Genomic DNA, 16,989 nt, shown 5'->3' on the forward strand with positions numbered 1-16,989 from the left:
CACTCCCCAAAACACATCATGGGTTACACTTTTCTGCTGATAAAGGACTGTTATGAAACTAACCAGTTTTCATGAAACTGTTTAAATTACTTCATCTCACATAACCTCCAGTGGCCAGAGCCCTCGTTAGAGCACATGATCCAAGTCAGCATGCTGTTCCCAGCTTCAAAAGGAAGACTGGACAAGGGCCAGGACCTAGAGACAACCCCACCACTCTGTGCCAGCCACCCCACCCCCAGCAGCATGGGGCTCAGAAATGGCCCCTCACTCCCTTCCCTCAGTCCTGGGGACTCAGGTGTGGCTACTCTCCCCAAGGGGTACAGCATAGACATCAGTCCCTCCCTGGGGCCTGGGGTTCCTCCCTGGGACTGGGGTTCCTCCCCAGCTGAATCAGTGTGTTGCAGGCGCATGCATCTTGTAGGGTTCGGGCAATTCTCAATGGATCTGGGGTCTCAAGAATGCCAAGAGTCATGCTGTGGCCTGTGGGAAGGAGCTACAAAGTCCCACTGGCTCTAAGCCTCCGGCTCCTAATCAAAGGCCTGTTCTGGTGCAGAGGATGGTGTGTCTTGGCCAAGAGAGCAGGGTCCCAGGCAGGCAGGGCTGGGCGGGGCCAGATTCAGGCCCATCCACACTCCAGAACAGAACTGGGGTGACGGTACGGTGGCCGTGAGGACTGGGGGAGGAGCTGCAGCCTCTGGGTAACTGGCAGTACCTGCACAGGTGGGACAAGTGCCCAAGGCCAGTGACTGGCCAGGTAGGGAGCCCCAGCCCCATGCCTGATGGTCAGACTCCCTGAGGGACCACCACTCACTGACACCTCGGTCCCACCAAACCTGTGTTCTCACAGGGTGTCTCCCACTCCTTCAAACACCCGTTTGTTTTTGGACTCCTCGAACAAGTGGAGGTCCTGACCCTGGAGGCTCCCGTCTCCACTAGAGGCCACCTCAACCTCCTCCTTCAGGATATAGGTCCTCCACTGACCTTGAAGGGGGCTCCTCTCTCTCTGTCCAGAAGCAAGCACTTCATTCCTATGTGCAGCAGGGCAATAAAGAGTAGAACTTCACCTCCTTTATTTTATACATGATGCTTCTTTTAATGCAGCCAAAAATGGTATTTGCTTTTCTTGGAAACATAACCGATACAGGATGCAGTGGCCAGTTCATTTCTTATGATACCTGGGCTCCTTAAGGGGCCAGAAGTCACAAGTTACACCCAGCCCATCAGGGAGCCAGAGGTGGCGGGGGCCCTTAGCCAAGCTCTCGGAGGCCCGCCACGAGGCAGAGCCTGGCAGTGCAGCCAGAGGCAGACAGATGCTCAGTCTTGTAACCTGGGGACCAAAGGCTGCTCATCAAGCTCACCGGGCGAGGGCAGTCCATGTGCAAGCCTGGTGGAGTCTAATGGCTTTTGGGGTAGAGAAGGACACGTGCAGGGGATCATGACAATCATCACCTTTGCCCCTGCCCTCGGCCAGGGACACCCTGGGTCTGGGGCCTCTTCCAGTGCCTGGGAAGGCCCCTGGAGCATTGCACTCCCCTTCCACCCCCTCTAAGAGACAAGAGGGAGAGGTGGTGTAATACTGTTTAAAATGCTTTCTCATTTGCAAATGCATCAGAGGAAAGACGCGGGCACTGTTTTTCCAGTTTGCAAGCGAGGGACCGAGATGCATGAGCATTCACCACGTGGCAGGGATGAGGGGTGGGCGTGACTCCTGTACAAGGTCACCTGCCCCCAGAGCCCCTCCATGGTCCATGGGTTTGCCTGCCAGGCCCTGCTCCCCCCACCCGCCCACATCCTCTGCTGGGCTGGGAGCCGGGGGTCATTGCCGATTTCGGCTGCCCAACTTCCTGCGGTCTTTATTCTGACTGCGCTGGGGGTCCTCCATCTTGTGCACCCGGAAACATTCCTTGAGGTTCTGGGACCGGATCTTGGGATTCAAGATCTCCTCGGTCATGTTGCTGGGGAACCAGCCTCTTTCCTGGTCGTGCAGCCGCTCGCCGAAGATCCACCCTGCGCAGGGAGGGCGGGAGGGTGAGGAGCCCCCGCGGGGGCCTGGCTGAGCCTTCCTCCTGGCACAAGGGAGGAAGGCACCGGAGCCCAGAGGGCCGTCCCAGAGGCGCCTGCTCCGGAAGCCCCTACCAAAGACCTCAGGTTGGGGGTGCCCCCCCGGGCTGTAGAGGCGCTGCCTCCCTGCCTCTGTGCCCTGACGGAACCAGCTGCGCTCTATGCCACGGTGGATCCCGACTGTATTGACTTTGGAACCCGCTCCCCAGTCCTTAGTAATTCTAGGCTGTCCCACATGAAGTCGGGCAGTCCCAAAAGCCACCCCAAAAGCAAGAGACATCCAAGGGGCTGGTGGGGGTGGTGGCTGATGGGTGGTCACCGGGCCCAGAAGGTCACATCGCCCTCTGGTTGGGTACCCTTCTCTGAGCCTCTCAGCATGGTGCCCTGTCTCTGCCTCACTCCCCCCAAGGTCACCCTGCATCACGGGGTCCCTGGGCAGGTCCCAGAGCACCCTCTGCAGGCCCCATGGGAGGTGTGTTGGGCTGTTTTCTTCTGCGGGGCTTGGTAGGGAAGGACGGACCCTGCTCCTCCGATGCCAGGTGAGCCCCCAGAGTTTGAAACCAGCAGGAATGGTCTCCCAGGGATGTCACCAGCCTGAGGCCGTCTAGGCAGGCCTCAAAGGGGAGGAGGAATTGGGAGGAGGGAGGCGCACCATGCAGTTTTGGGTATATTTTGATGTAGAAAAAAGGAGTCAGTGTTTTGGCACTGATGTACCCACAGGGGTGGGTGGGAGTTGGGTGGGTGGCTTCTTGGCCTACATGGGGCTCTGAGCCTGGGGATCACAGGCTCAGATGGAAGCTTCTTGCAAATACAGGGTCTAGGCTCAGGGTGAGGGTCAGGGTGGGGGTCAGGGTGGGGTGTTCCCGACTGTCCTTCCTCCCACCCCGATGGGTGGGCCAAGCCCAGGGCCGTCCTTGGGGAAGGCATAGAGCCAGCTGCCCGGGCTGGGCCTGGTGTGAAGCCAGACATGGCCCTAGCAGGTCTGGGGAGGGCAGAGGCCCTGGGAGAAGGTGGGAAGCTGGGACGGTCCTGGGGAGCAGAGACGTGCCGGGGCCTGGGCTTGCCTGCCCGGCAGCCAGCTTCTCCACGGGGGGCCGGGCCTCCCACTGCGTCCTCGGGCTGGTGCAGAGTCCTGGGGATACCAGTGGGTGACGCGCCCAGCCCCTGCCTTACCGTCTTCCGTCTTGTCCAGGATGTTAAGGATGTCGGCCAGCTCCAGAGTCAGCTCGTCCGGCTGCTGGGCCACGTATGGGTGCACGCACTGGACCTGGGGGCAGTCTAGGGGGAGGGGACGGAGGTGGCACGTCGTCATCACCCTGCCACTGTATCACCCCCCTGCCCCCGACCCAGCAAAGCCTAGACACCGCCTGTCCTGCAGCAACTGACAAGGAGTCGTCTAAGGGAGGGGCTGGGCTCCAGAGAAAACACCACATGTGTGAAGGGATGAACAGGCCATGAGGGCTCCTATTCGAGGCTTCGGAAGGGGCTTCTCGAACCAGCATGAGGCCCTGGGAGCAAGTGTGGGCCGCTCGGGCCGCGGTGGGCCGACAGGCACGGCAGCTTCCAGGCAGGCAGCCAGCCCAGCACCCGGTCATGCTGTGTGAGGTTTTCGGACACCGGCAACCCCAAAGAACACGGGCATCCACCTTCTGGGCCCAGGCTCCTCGTGATTTCCTTGCAGCACCTGTCACTAGAGACCCAGTGACTTGTTCTTCCGGTCACCATCCTAACGCTGGCCGAGCTCAGCACACCGACGTCCTCCATCGGGCGCTAGGCCAGCAGCTGGCACCTGGGCCACCTGGCAGTCAGAGTGGGCATTCTGGAGGCCACACAGGCCTCTGGAAAGATGGGCCCAGGAAGCACCTGAGGCTGATGCCACGGGGGCCTCACCTGTCCTGCCCAGAGGTGTCCTTGTTCCCAAGAGGCACTTACCCAGCAGCCGGGACGTGAAGGAAACAAACTTGGTTCTCCGGTTGGGGGCCAGCGAGGTCATCCAGCGCTTCATCTCACTCCTGGGACAGGGAAGAGGACAAATGCCCCAACTGCAGAGCCACGGCCCCACCGAGGTGTCGTGTCAAGAGTCCGGCAAGCCGGCTACTCGGTGTGGAACCTCGCCCAGGGCTACAGCAGGACAGGGTGCCCGGGACTCAGCCGAGAGGCGGGGGAGCCCTGTAGGGCCAGCCGCCCAGAAGTGCCAGCTGGGGAAGGCCGATGTCACCCCTGCCCCAGGCGGTGGGGGCTGGACCTAGCTAGGCGGGTGGCACCTGTGACTCTGGGGGAGGGAGCGCGTGTCCCCACACTGATCTTGGTGGCAGGGCAGGTGGCCTGGCTGCTCGGAGAGGTGAGACTTGGCAGTTCACTGGTCAGCCTGGCCCTGGGGTTCTACAGCATCTCACGGGAAAAGGGGGTCCGCCCAGCGTCCGAGGCTGTGTACTTCGCTCCAACACTGACCGCTGATGGAAACCCTCCTTACAGGTCCGGGGGTGGGGAACACAGGACCCGGGCGGCCCGGGAAGGGGGCTGGAGCAGGGGCTGGTGCGGGGCGCTCACTGAGAGGACGCCTTCAGCATGTAGGTGGCCTCCCGGTCGTCGGAGTTCTCCAGCAGCCGCAGGATGAACACGTTGGCCAGCGTCTGGCCCTGGTCCTCCAGCTCCTCCACGCGGAGCAGGCCCCGCGGGGCCGAGTCGAACACCTGGTACTTGTCTCTGGGGACCAAGGGTGGCCAGGGGGCGTGTCAGTCCCGAGGAAGCCCAGGGGTCCCAGGGGACCCCTCAGCCCGGCTGGCCGGCAGGATCAGCCCCACCACTGCCACTCCCAGGATGCCTGTCCCCCCACCCTGAGACCACCCTCCTGGGGCGTGGCCAGCAGACTGGGCACCCACATCGGCACACAGCCGTAGCAGCCGCTCTGCTGAGCACTCACTACGTGCCAGGTGTGCGCTGGCCTCTCCGCCCACCAGGAGTGGGAACCGAGCCTGGTGGTTTGAGTAAACTTGCCCAGAGGCCCAGGGCTGGGTGAGATCGGAGCTGACCTTAAGCGTGACTGCCCGCCTGAGCTCGTCCTGCCATCCCGCCGGCCTCTCGCAGCCACAGGGGACCGGCTCCCCAGGGCCTCCTTGACAGCCCCCCAGCAGCATGCCTGCCCCCGAGTGCCAGGCAGCGCCGGCCCGCTCACCCCGGGATCTGCCGGCAGAGCACCAGCAGGTCGTTGAAGAGGAAGAGGTAAATCTCCTGGAAGAGCTTCTTGGTGCGCAGGGTGCGGGACGTCTTGGGGCCGGACATTTGCTGCAGCTCGCCCTGCTTCAGCAGCCAGCGGGAGTGCGAGATGATGGGCACCGACTGTGGGGGCGCAGGGCGGCATCAGACCGGCTGGGCCCCCCGACGCTGCTCCTTGCGGCTCCCCCAGGGCCCTCTGGGAGCCGGGCGCAGGAGGCATGGCACGCGAGGGCTGTGCGGGGCCGGGACACACGCGGCGCTGGCGGGAGGGAGGGGCGAGTCCCGGGGGGTGGGGGCAGGGTGTGTGTGTGTGTGTGTGTGTGTGTGTGTGTGTGTACAGCTGTGCATGTGCTTATACCTGTGTGTGCAGTTGTGCATCACCTGTCGCAGGTGTATTCGCGGGTGCTTCTATGTATGTGTGTTTGTGTCTAAGTGCATCAATGTGCACAGCACGTGTCCATACACGTGTAACTACGTGCTCCCGTGGGTGCCTCTGTGTGTGGGGGTGTGTCTGCAGAATCAGAGGGGAGGCCAGGTCTGCAGGGAGCGGAGAGAGCTGGGCCGTGTGAGGGCCGCAGCGCATGGCTCAGGGGCAGGCTCCCGTACCCGGCTCAGCCTGGCAGGGAGGGGCTCCCAAGGCCAGGTCTGCCTCCCCAAGTGGGGCTCAGCTCCCAACCCGGCATGGCCTCAGGGACCCCTCTTGAACTGTGTGTTCAAGTGTCCATGTTGCCGGAAACCCAGGCTAATAGGCTCCCTGATGCCCAAAGCTTTATGCAAAGTTGGGGGAGAAGGTTGGTAACTTCCTTCGGATTTTCAAATCTCCAGCGGGAAGAGCTCTGGGCTGGCCCCTGCCGGGCACTTGGTGTTCACACACGGCCAGTGCATGGGAGCAGGTGGCCGCAGCCCGCACACTGTCCCTCAGGAGCCAGGCCAGGCTGACGTGATGGTCTGGCAACTACAAGGCAGAGGGGTGCCATCCAGCTAGGGGATCAGGGACGGCCTCTGGGGAGGTGACACTGCACTGAGCTCCAGGCCACGGGGCTGGGTCGGGGACATGCAGATGGGTGTGAACTCACCTTGATCTTAAACTCCATCTTCTTCTGGATGCTGATCATCTGCTCTGTGCGGCTCATTTTCCTGACGCCCTCGTTGCACGCTTTCACCACCTGGGATAAAAAGGAGGACATGTCAGGCGGCCTGGAGCCAGCTGTCCCCTGGTCACTTCCTTCTGCCCACTCAGGCCCCAGAGGGCTGAACAATCGCTGTGTCCAGACACTGCGCCCACAGCTGAGACGGGCCGGGCCGCCTCATTTGGGCTGGAGCTCCCTTCTCTGGTGTGTTCTGGAGCAAAGCCTACACGGGAAAACCCTTCAGGCTGTCAGGAAGCAAACCGAAACGATAAGATGTCCTTATTCATCTGTCAGACTGGAAAAGACAGGCCCGCAAGGCTCAGGTTGGTGAGGTGGGGGGACCGAGCCCTGCCACACACACTGAGGGGGAGTGAGGGTCCCCCAACCTTCCTGGGAGGCAGCCCAGGAATCAAGAGGCCTAATAAAACTGCATCTCCTGGGGCTCCTGGAGACTGACTACAAAGAAACAGTATTCTGCACCACATCCCAGGTGTCTAGGACGGCATCTGGCACCCAGCAGGCACTCAGTATTTGTGAGTGAGGACGGTGCCCAAAGGTATGTGAACTAGGACACTCCCTGCAGCGGGGGCGAGGAAAATGTCATCGACCTAAGTGTCCATCACCTGGGATTGATCGGTGCTCATAGAGCCATTGTACCAAGTACTCTGAAATCATTAAAAATTGCAATAGCTTTACATGCACTAAAATGGAGAGCAAAGCCGGGTTATAAGCCACCATCTCTGTTTGCAGAGAACGCGATCATGCGCACGTGGGTCTGTCTGGGAGGAGGCGAAGGGGCAGGCGCCGGCGTGACGGCACGGTCCGTGAGCCCTCTTGCGGGGACAGGACGGCTGCAGCTTGAGGGACAGGGACACTGTGGAGGCAGAGGCTCAGGGCAGAGCTACCCAGGGCTTGAGAGAGCCAGACCAGCCTCTGACAGTCACAGGAGGGAATGAGGGAAACGGGCAGGGACATGGGACAGGGAGGGGCCTCCGAGGGCCCCAGCGGTCTGCAGGAGGCTGCTGGTGAGACACACCAGGCCTGTGGGGGGCAGCAGACATCGGCAGGTGAAGCGGGTGGGCTGCTGCCTGGTCCACCCCACGCGCATGCACGCACAGCAGCGGTCAGGGGGTGGAGAAGTTAGACCTGCCCCTCTGCCCAGGTCACACCCGACCTAGTGTTTAGACCCAGTGACTCCTCTGGATTGCAAAAGCAAATGCTGAAATTAATTTGCGTTTTCCAAAGACGCACTCACAGGCGAGGGAGCAGGGCCAGGAAGGCAGGTCTAGACGAGGGAACAGTTTACGGGGAAACGCGGACGGAGGACGCACACTCACCAGTTCCAGCTCCTTGTGGGCGTCCAAGGCAGTGCACTCACGCTCAGACCTTTCCTCCACTCTCTTCAGGATGTTCTGCGCACCGGGAGTCGGCGTTAATGTCCGCAGCGGCCGTGCCGCCCCGCTCCGCTCCCCCCACGCACCTCGCAGCGGTGGCCCGCGTGCCCCGCCCGTCCAGACAGCCTCTTGTTGCTGCGACACCCTCTACAGCCCCCACCCCCAGGTGACAGCAGAGGGCAGGAGAACCCTCCGCTGGGCCGGGGGCTGAGCATCCTGACCCCAAACACTGCTCAGCTCTAACCTGCTAACCACGAGCCGGTCTCCTGGGAGGACTAACCCTGAGGGCCAACCCAGAGCCTGAGACCCCACTGCACAATGAACCCCAAAGCAAGGGGGTGACCAGGTGCCCCGGTGGAGGGCAGGGTCCAGCGCTGAGGGACCGGAGCAGGTGCAGGCCCAAGGGGAGCTCAGGGCGGGCCCCAGGGGCCTCCCTTCTCCCGCTCTGGGATTGCCATTTGAAACCAAGTTGCAATAACCGCAGAGCTTTGTTAACTTCAGTCTTATTAATCCAAAGGTCTTTTTTCTAATGGTTAAGTTTTCTTCAATCACCAGAAAGATGATGCTCAGGTTGCCTTCCCCTCTGTATCACGAATTTGAGTTGCTCTCCACACTTTGCATGGTTTCTGCCTCACAGTCCTCACGGTGCCTGCACTTTTTTTTTTTAAATCCTCACCTGAGGACATTTTCCTTTTCACTTTAGAGAGACAGGAAGGAAGAGAGAGAAACATCGATGTGCGAGAGAAGCCTGGACGGGCTGCCTCCCTCCTGTACGCACCTGGACCGGGGATCATTCTCGCCTGGACCGGGGTCTGACCCGCAACCCAGGCGTGTGCCCCCCGACCGGAATCAAAGCCACAACCTTTAGGTTACGGGACCGACTGAGCCACACAGGCCAGGTCTGTGCCCATATTCTCTCTGATCAGCTCTGCCCCTAAGGAGGTTTGGGGGCGTCAGCCCAGTCCTCCTCCCCGCCAGCTGCCCGTGCCACGGCTGACATGACCCCTGGGCGCCCTGTGGACACCCAGATGGTGGCACACCTTTGCCCTCTTCCCACGGCGCCCAGCCTCTCTCCTGAGGCCAGACCGGACCTAGATCCCTGCCGCCTCTGACGGGTCTCGGCTGCACGGTCCCAGCCTCCTCTGGAGGTCACCTGCCCAGCCTCGCCCGCAGCAAGGCAGAGGCTGTAGTCACCCCTGATGCCGCCCCGCTCTCCACCAACGTGGGGCCACCAGACCTTGTCAGTCATGGACCCCCTGTGCCCAAATCGGCACGGTCAGGCTCCTGCTTTTCTCACTGGAATGAAACTCCCATCTGCCCAGCTCCGGCTCCTGGCCGCAAACTGAGGACGGCGTGGCTTCCTCCGCCGGGCGCACGTGACCGTCACACTAGCCTCCCCTGTTCCTTCCTGGGCATGGCGTGTCCCCGCGCAGGGTCTCCGGACCCCTTTCTGTCCTTCCTTGTGGTCTCACTATTAAATGCCATCTCTGTGCTGAGAGCTCTGGCGCCCCCTCCTCCTTCTGACTCTGAACTTGGATCTTCAACGGCTCCAGGTCATCTCAGACCCGGCCGCCCCCCACGCCGTCTTCCCCAGCCTGGAAAGCTGCTCCAGCTAGAAGAGTCTTCTCCTTCTCCTTCCCAGCTCACAGCTGCAAGCTTGGGGCTCAACCCACCGATTTCCCTCCGGGATCCCCTCCACCCTCCGCGCCATCTCACTTCCCTGAATCACTTCCTAACCTTTCCTCCCATTTTCCCTCTGGACTTCCTGCCCACTGCCCCCACATGGTGGCCTCTGTGCTCTTGCAGACAGCAGGCAACCGGATCAAGTGAATCCCTGTCACCCCGAGGACAGAACTCGGTGTCTTTCTGGGCCTCCCAGAGCCCCTGACGGGCCTCTGCACCCGTTTCCACGCTCACTCCTATCACATCCCCAGCTCAGCGCTGGCCTCCAGTCTGGGCACCTGGCTGCCCAGGGCCTTTGCACAAGCCGTTCCGTCACCTGAAGGGCTCCTGCCTGTCAGCCAGGTCTCAGCTTAAATGCCACTCATCTGAGACTCTTTCCTGACCCCCTCAACTGGCAGTGGCCAGGAAAGCATCCCTCTCACCATTCTCACAGCCGTGACCACTTCCTGGTCGTGTGTTTGATCTCTCCCCGGCCCAGGATGCGGGACCTAGGAGAAGTATGGCCCCCATTGCCTGGCTCCCAGAAGGGGCTTAACTCGGGTCTGTGGAACAGACAGGCTTCCCAGGAAGCCGGCAGAGACCTGGGTGCCCGAAGGAAACAGTTCTGCCACAGGAGCGCACACAAGCCCCGTCCGCCTGGGGATGACGGGGGAAGAGGCCGTACCTGGACCAGCAGCTTGAGGCGTGTGATCCTCTGGAAAGGCAGGATGAGGAAGGAGGATAGGGGCAGCCCCCGGCACTTGGGGTCTAACTCCAGCTGCGTGATCAGCTCCCGAAAGGCCGCCTTCTCCTGGCTGGGGAGACAGACACGGGAGTGGGACTCTGGCTCACCGGAGGCGTGAGCTGGCGGTGCTCCTCCCCACGCACAGCCTCGCAGGAACCAGACAGCCTATGGGCGCCGAACACACGTCCATTTATTTATTTATTTTAATGGAAAATAAACTGCGGGTTCCCATGCCCAGCTTGTGAAGACTTAGCCAAAGATGCCGTGTGGGAGGGCAAGCAGGCCTCGTGGGGCCAAGTCTGTGAATCAGACACAGCCCAGGGCTTTACCCAGCAGGCAAGATAAATCCACAGAACGACCGGGACAGGCGGCAGCTGGAGACAGCCACCGGCCGGGACCTGTGCTCTTCCTGCCAGGCGGGGGCGCCTGGTCTGCAGACGGGATGGGCGGTGCACCGGGTCCCCAGCTCCCAGGGCTCCGGGAAACTGCCGCTGCCCCCAGACGCAGGCCCTGGTGTCAGCGGGGATGTGGGCACTCTGCCTTGTCCTCGGGCCGACAGCCACGCCCCTGCACCCACGGGCACCGTGATGTCTAGATTCCTGTTCCCCTGTGCACACGTCTTCTCGATGTCTGCCCTCAAATCCGGCTTCCCGGTTCCCTCCAATTCCAATTCCAAACCCCACGTGCACAAGACCCCTGTCCCCATATTCCAGCTTTAAAACATCACAGTGGACGACATGCTTTGGTGGAAGGGCCCGGCGAAGTGAGTGTGACGATGCCGTGCCAGCCAGAACTCAGAAAGTTCTCGCCTGCTCCCGGGTGCAGCCGAGAACTCGTCACTGGGGACGCTGTCCTTTCACCCGGGGTCAGATGGGCAAGCTGATGGAAAAATGACCTCGGCAACTAAACTCCCAAGAACGTTTACTCAACGGGCAGATTAGCGAGGCACTCAAGGGTGTTGCCGGGTAACCCCAAAAGGACTTCCTTCTGCCCGTCCTTGTTCTGTCTCTGGTTCAATCACTTCCCTGCCGCCTTGAGCCTCAAGTTGCCCTCCCGGTCTCCCACTCCCTCTCTAACCCTCACAGAGCTCTGTTCGCCTGTTCAGGACAGAGGCCCAGCAGGCGCCGTGCTGACGGCTCGGGATCAGCGTCTCTCCAGCGACACGGGACGCCCTGGCGCACGGCCCGGCTCAGCGGCCGGCAGCCCGGGGCACTCACAGCAGCTGCTTATAGGTCCGCTCCTGGTAGGTCTGGTTGCTGACGTAGGTGATGTAGACCGAGAAGTGGTTGGCCGCGTAGTGGTGCACGATGTCACACACGTCCGAGATGACGATGTTCTCCTCCATCCGGCGCTCCAGCTCCAGCAGGAACCTGCAGAAGGCAGCGGCCGGGCTTCAGGGCGCCTGGGTGGAGCCTCGAGACACATCTCCCCCAGGGGGCCTCCCTGGGACAGACCAACAAACAGGACAGGACCCCGAGGTCGGTGGTGTATCTGGTCACATCAAGGAATTCTTGTTTGTTTTTTTTTAGGTGGAAACAGCATTAGGACTATTTTTAAAAGAGAGAGAGGGAGCGAGAGACCTTATCTTGTAGCCACACAGTGATGGGTTTACAGATAAAATGGAATGACGACAAGGATTTGCTTCAGACAGATCCGATCCCGTGGGTGTCGGGAGGGGAGGGGATGTGGCTGAACCTAGATGCTAAAGTGTGGGCTCACTACGCAGGTGGCCCTAGTCTGCACGTTTGGAACGATTCCTAGTACACATGGGTGCTTGAATGAAAAGACCCTCTCCTTCCTGAGCGGCTGAAGCACCAGAGGCCGAGGGGTCTCACGGCCGCGGTGATCTCAGGGGCTCTCGCCCTCCTGAGTCCGCCGCAGACAGGGAGGCGAGGTGTCAGCGTGTGTGTGCTGGGGGGGGGGGGGCACGGAGGGGGGCCTGGGACAGCCAGCAGCCCTGCCACACGGGGCTTCACACCTGCACCCTCAGGGTCGGGCTAGAGGCTGCAAAGCTGAGTTTTGCACTGTTATCTGGTTTAAAAGCTTTTGCCCTAACAATATGATCACAGTTCATCTCTTCTTCGCAAGAATCCAGGCATAGATGTCCGCTCCTCCACTAAGCTTGTCCCTTCCCCTGTGGGCTAAAATATGAGCACAGTTCTGAGAGCCACCCATCTGGAGGGGACAAGGCATTCTCTCAGGGCCGGGTTCTGCACGCCCCAAGCCAGGGCTCGTGACTTTCTCGGGGTAAAGAACAGCTTATGTGGACGCCCCGGGCCTGTCACGACACCAGCCACACTCCCACCTGACTGTGTGGGACCCACGGACGCGTGTGCTCACGGGAAGGGACCCACAGCCACAGTCCTGCCCTGGGGGGTGCGCTGGCTGCCCTGCCGGGAGGCAGGTGGGTCTCTGGGTTTCCGTGTTTATTCCTTTTCCTGCCTTATCACAGAAAATTCCAAACCCACGGAAGCCAAGAAGAAGTCTGCGTACTGAACACCGGCCGCCTGCGGGGCCCCAGGCGAGAAGGGGCGGGAAGCCGGGCCCCCGGGGACGCAGGGAGGTGCGGGCAGGGCTCACCGCTCGCTGACGGCCATGACGTCCAGGACGTTGGAGAAGAGGATGTGGGCCTCGGACGGGTGCAGGAGCTTCTTCAGCCGCTCGTTCTCCACGAAGTGGGACACGAGCAGGCTCAGGCTCTTGTAGTAGGAGGCCTCGGAGGTGACCAACTCGAACATGGCCTGCGCAGGGGACCGGGCAGAGCAGACAAGAGGAGGCAGTGGTGACCCCCGAGGACTCGTCCCCAGGAGGGTGCCCACAGACAGAGGAGGGATGGAAAAACTCAGGACACTGACGAGCTCGGGGGCTCAGCCCCTCCCCCACACCCCGCCTACCCCATACCTGCTCCAGCGCTTTGGAAGGATGGGGGCCAGGGAGGGAAGAGGGAAGACAGGGAAGGGAGGAGGGAAGGAGGGGGCCATGGCATGTGCTCCAGCACCCCAGGCTCGGTCCCATTTAATCCTAGCAGGTCCTGGAAGGACTCAGGAGGCTCCCGGTTTACCATCAGGAAACAGGATGTAGAGGTGAACCAATGCCCCAAGGGAACACCGCTGGCCAGTGGAAGAGCGGAGACTCACCCAAGGTCTCTCCACATCCGGGCTGCACTACCGCCCCGGCACTGAGACACCGCGGATGGGGCTGGTTCCACAGAGCCTGCAGGCGGCCAGCCCAGCAGCCCCGCTGTGGCATCCTAGCAAAGCTGGGTGCCCCACATGGCAAGCACTTTACAGTAAGTGACATCTGGGTAAGTGGGGGGCGCTTCATAGCATGGATGGGCCAGCAACAGTGAGGAAGTCCGGGGGTGGCCACCATCACAGACCTGGGCACCCCTGCTGCAGCAAGAGCCGCCCCTGCCCGGGTCCCTGCTCCCTGCAGCTGACTTGAGACAGGGACAGCGAGAAAGACGAGGTGCTGGAAGGGGTCCCAGCCCCTCTGGGACGGTCCCCAGGTAACGGCAGCTCGGTCTCCTGACAGGCACAGCACGCTGGCTGCTCTGAGGGCTCAGCTGTGGCCCTGGCACCGAGAGAGCGAGGACCCACCCTGGGCTCTGCAGGGTCCGCCCCAGTGTTCCCCCCGCGCACCCCCTGCCCCCCACAACTCCCTCACACCCTGCCCGGCAAGGCTGAGGCTGTGCCGAGCACGAGGCTCCCCGGAAGCTTCTCTGTCCCTGATGCTGAAATCAAGTCCTTTTCCTGCTGCTAAATTTAAGTTGCTTAAGAAAATGTCAAGGCCTTACAGCTCATAAGTTCTAAGCAAATATAACTAAAAACAACAAGAACCGTAAAACCGATTTGGATGAGTGTTAACAGGAGAAGAAAAAGCACCAGGCCCCAGATGCAGCACCAGAGGGGACTGTGCACAGAAGCCCCGGTCCCCTGGGCTGATGGCATCTTTGTTTTCACTCTGGAGGACAAGGAGTCAGGGGGCAGCTGGGCGGGAGTCAGTGACCTTTCAGCTGCTGACACGCAGGGGGCTGGGCCTGAGTCACTGCTAATTGGTACTGGCCGGGGCCCTTCACCGTGACACTCACCCCCTCCTTCTCTGTTGATTGGCGGTTAGTCATCCGGAATTTTAGTTTTCCAGGGTGTTTGTCTTCATTTTAATGTCAAATTATTGGCCACATCAATAAGGTTGTCATTTTCTTACCAGTATTGTTCTCTCTCTTAGTCATTTAAGCTTTGGCACAGAAGTGTGGAGCTTGCAGGAGTCCAAGCCCTTCCCTTTCTTCCTTCCTTCTTCCTTCCTTCTTTCCTTCCTTCCTCCCTTCACTCATTCATTCATTCATTCATTTGCTCACTCACGCATTCATTCATTTTCTCATTCATTCATTCCCTCATTAATTCATTCATTCACTTGCTCACTCATTCATTTGCTCATTCCTTCCTTCATTCGTTCATTCATTCATTCATTTGCTCATTCATTCATTCGCTCATTCATTCATTCATTCATTTGCTCATTCATTCATTCGCTCACTCATTCACTCATTCATTCGCTCATCCATCCATTCATTCACTCGCTCGCTCACTCATTCATTCACTCATCCATCCATTCATTCACTCACTCGCTCACTCATTCATTTGCTCATTCATTCATTCATTTGCTCACTCACTCATTCACTCATTCATTCATCCATTTGCACCACAAACGTTTGCTGAGCACTGCTGGGCTAGGCACTGCCGCCAGCGGTGAACATGGCAAGCTCCCTGCGGCCACCAAAGCTAATGTCCCGGGGTAGGGTGGGGGCAGGGCAGACAGGTGGAGGGCACACCGGGGCAGGGGGAGAGAGCTGTGGAGCCAGGGGAAGAGGTGTGTGTGAGCGTGTTACTTACTGCAGGGACGCCCTCCTCGGGGACGCCGCCCCTGCGTCCCAGCCCGCAGTGCCCCCCACCCCCACCCTCGGCTCACCCTCGCAGCTGGGCTCACGCAGGACCCAGCCCCCAGGAGCACTCGGTCAGACTGACCGGGTTTTAGGAAGACTCCCAGGGGCGCCCTCAGCGCTAGACTGTTCCTTCGTGTATCTGCCGATAATCACGCTGCTCGTGGCACCTCCCACCCCCGCGACCACTGAGCCCACTGCCGCATGGAGTCGTAGCGAAGGGTCAGATCCTCGGCGTTCACGGGTCACAGGTGAACTCTGGCCGTTTCTTCGGCAGGGTCAGAGGGCCGTGACGGGTCTGATGTCCACCACAGGCCCCGGGGCTGCAGCGTCCCAGGCCCGGCCTTGGAGTCAGCCAGGCCTCCGCCGTGAGTGAGAGCCGCGTCACCCGCTGAGCCTCCGTCCCCCTCCGTGCAACATGGGAACAGCCCCCAGTGGGACGCGCTCAGCCGGGAGCCCGCCGGTCTCAAAGCACCTGCAGACGCGCGGGCTCATCATCCCTCCGACCTCCGGGCATTGGCCTCTCAGGACCACGCTTCCTGGACGGTGCTCCGGCCAGAGGGGTCCACGAGGGGCTGTCCCAGGAGGAGACTTCAAGGGGCTCCCAGGCAGGGAACGGGGAGGCCTCCGGGAGGAGGTGGCGAGTGAGAACAGTGGGGCCGGCCCCAGGCCACTGGAGGGCGCGGGTCGGGGAACAACAGGCTGCAATTACACGTCGGGTCCATCCCCTCTGACGGTCGGCCGCGTGGGCCGCAACCTGCAGCCGTGTGTTCACGAGGCCGCGGCGGTGGCTGCCCTGGGCTCAGAATGTGTTCCCGCAGCTCCCCAGCCGGCCCGTGGACCAGAAGCCATGCCCGGCTGCCCATGGGCCTCCCCGGCCGTGCTCGGGAGGCTCTGGAACATGTTTTTCCTGTTAGTTTAGGTTTTCCTCCAGAGGAGGAAACAGCACATCAGAGAAGTCACCAGCGGCCCAGCTGGGACCACCACAGAGCGCCAGAGGAGCTGCCAGGCCTGGCTTCAGTTGGGAGGGTCTCCCTGTCCTGGGGGGAGCCCAGACTTCCAAGACTGCAGACCCCAGCCGGCACCACGCGGGCTGCCCAGGGGACACCCCACGGGTGTGCAGAGCCAGGGCTTCCCAGTGCGGCTCAGGCCCCGGGCGCTGCTCAGGGATCAGCGACCTTCGGTGGCCTCGGGACTGCAGTGGCCCAAGCCAGGCCCCGCCGGACCCCGCTTGGGGCAGCGCATTTGGAGAAACAAAGGGCACCTGATCGTCCTACGGGCACGCGCACGCGGGCTGGGCGAGGAAGCGGCGGCTCCAAACCAGTCTGGGGGGAAAAACCACCTGCTTCGGATCAAGGAGGCCTGGACACCAGCCCTAAAACACAGCACCGGTCCTCAAGGGCTCCGTTTCCTGACCCGAAACTGCCGGTGACCTGTCACAGTTCAGCGTGCGTCGTGTTTCTCTGGGGGACGTGGGCCCTCGCTGTCCGGCCAGGCACGCTCTCCTCACCGGCCCCCACACCCGCTGCGACACCCCAGCTGGTACCGGCCAGGCCTCCTCCTCCTGGCTCAGGATTCTCCGGGGACCCCCACGGTCCCCCACGCGGGGCGCCCCAACCTGGTGTGCATTGTTTCTGCTCCCCGACCTCAGTGTCAGTGAACTACAGCGTCTGTGATGCTGCCACCCGCCCTTCAGCAGGAGGCTGCGTTGCAGCCTGAGTCACAAGGGCGCCCTCTGTAGGGGTCGAGGACAGCGGTGGGCTGACTGAGGACAGAAGGTACGTGTCACCGCTCCTGCTCTTTTTGTCCGGTGCATCATCGGCACAGCTGAGAAGCAAAATCACC

At 61.2% G+C, this 16,989-nt stretch overlaps 1 protein-coding gene across 2 annotated transcripts in view; it reads right to left on the bottom strand.

The window, feature by feature from the left end:
- Positions 1-1,068: 1,068 nt before the first annotated feature.
- NGEF (neuronal guanine nucleotide exchange factor) overlaps positions 1,069-16,989 on the bottom strand; it is a 62,581-nt gene continuing 46,660 nt past the window's right edge. For both annotated transcript variants that reach the window (XM_090285019.1, XM_090285020.1), the window contains 10 exons: positions 12,789-12,949; positions 11,426-11,578; positions 10,149-10,278; positions 7,745-7,819; positions 6,354-6,443; positions 5,237-5,400; positions 4,612-4,767; positions 3,994-4,073; positions 3,235-3,339; positions 1,069-2,007 (listed from right to left, as the gene is read on the bottom strand). In XM_090285019.1, coding sequence (XP_090141145.1) covers positions 1,817-2,007; positions 3,235-3,339; positions 3,994-4,073; positions 4,612-4,767; positions 5,237-5,400; positions 6,354-6,443; positions 7,745-7,819; positions 10,149-10,278; positions 11,426-11,578; positions 12,789-12,949 — 1,305 coding nt within the window. In that variant the 3' untranslated portion in view covers positions 1,069-1,816. The remainder of the gene's footprint in view (positions 2,008-3,234; positions 3,340-3,993; positions 4,074-4,611; positions 4,768-5,236; positions 5,401-6,353; positions 6,444-7,744; positions 7,820-10,148; positions 10,279-11,425; positions 11,579-12,788; positions 12,950-16,989) is intronic.

This window comes from Furipterus horrens, unplaced genomic scaffold (genome assembly GCF_987537825.1).
Source record: "Furipterus horrens unplaced genomic scaffold, mFurHor1.1.pri manual_scaffold_1, whole genome shotgun sequence".
NCBI classification, from domain to species: domain Eukaryota; kingdom Metazoa; phylum Chordata; class Mammalia; order Chiroptera; family Furipteridae; genus Furipterus; species Furipterus horrens.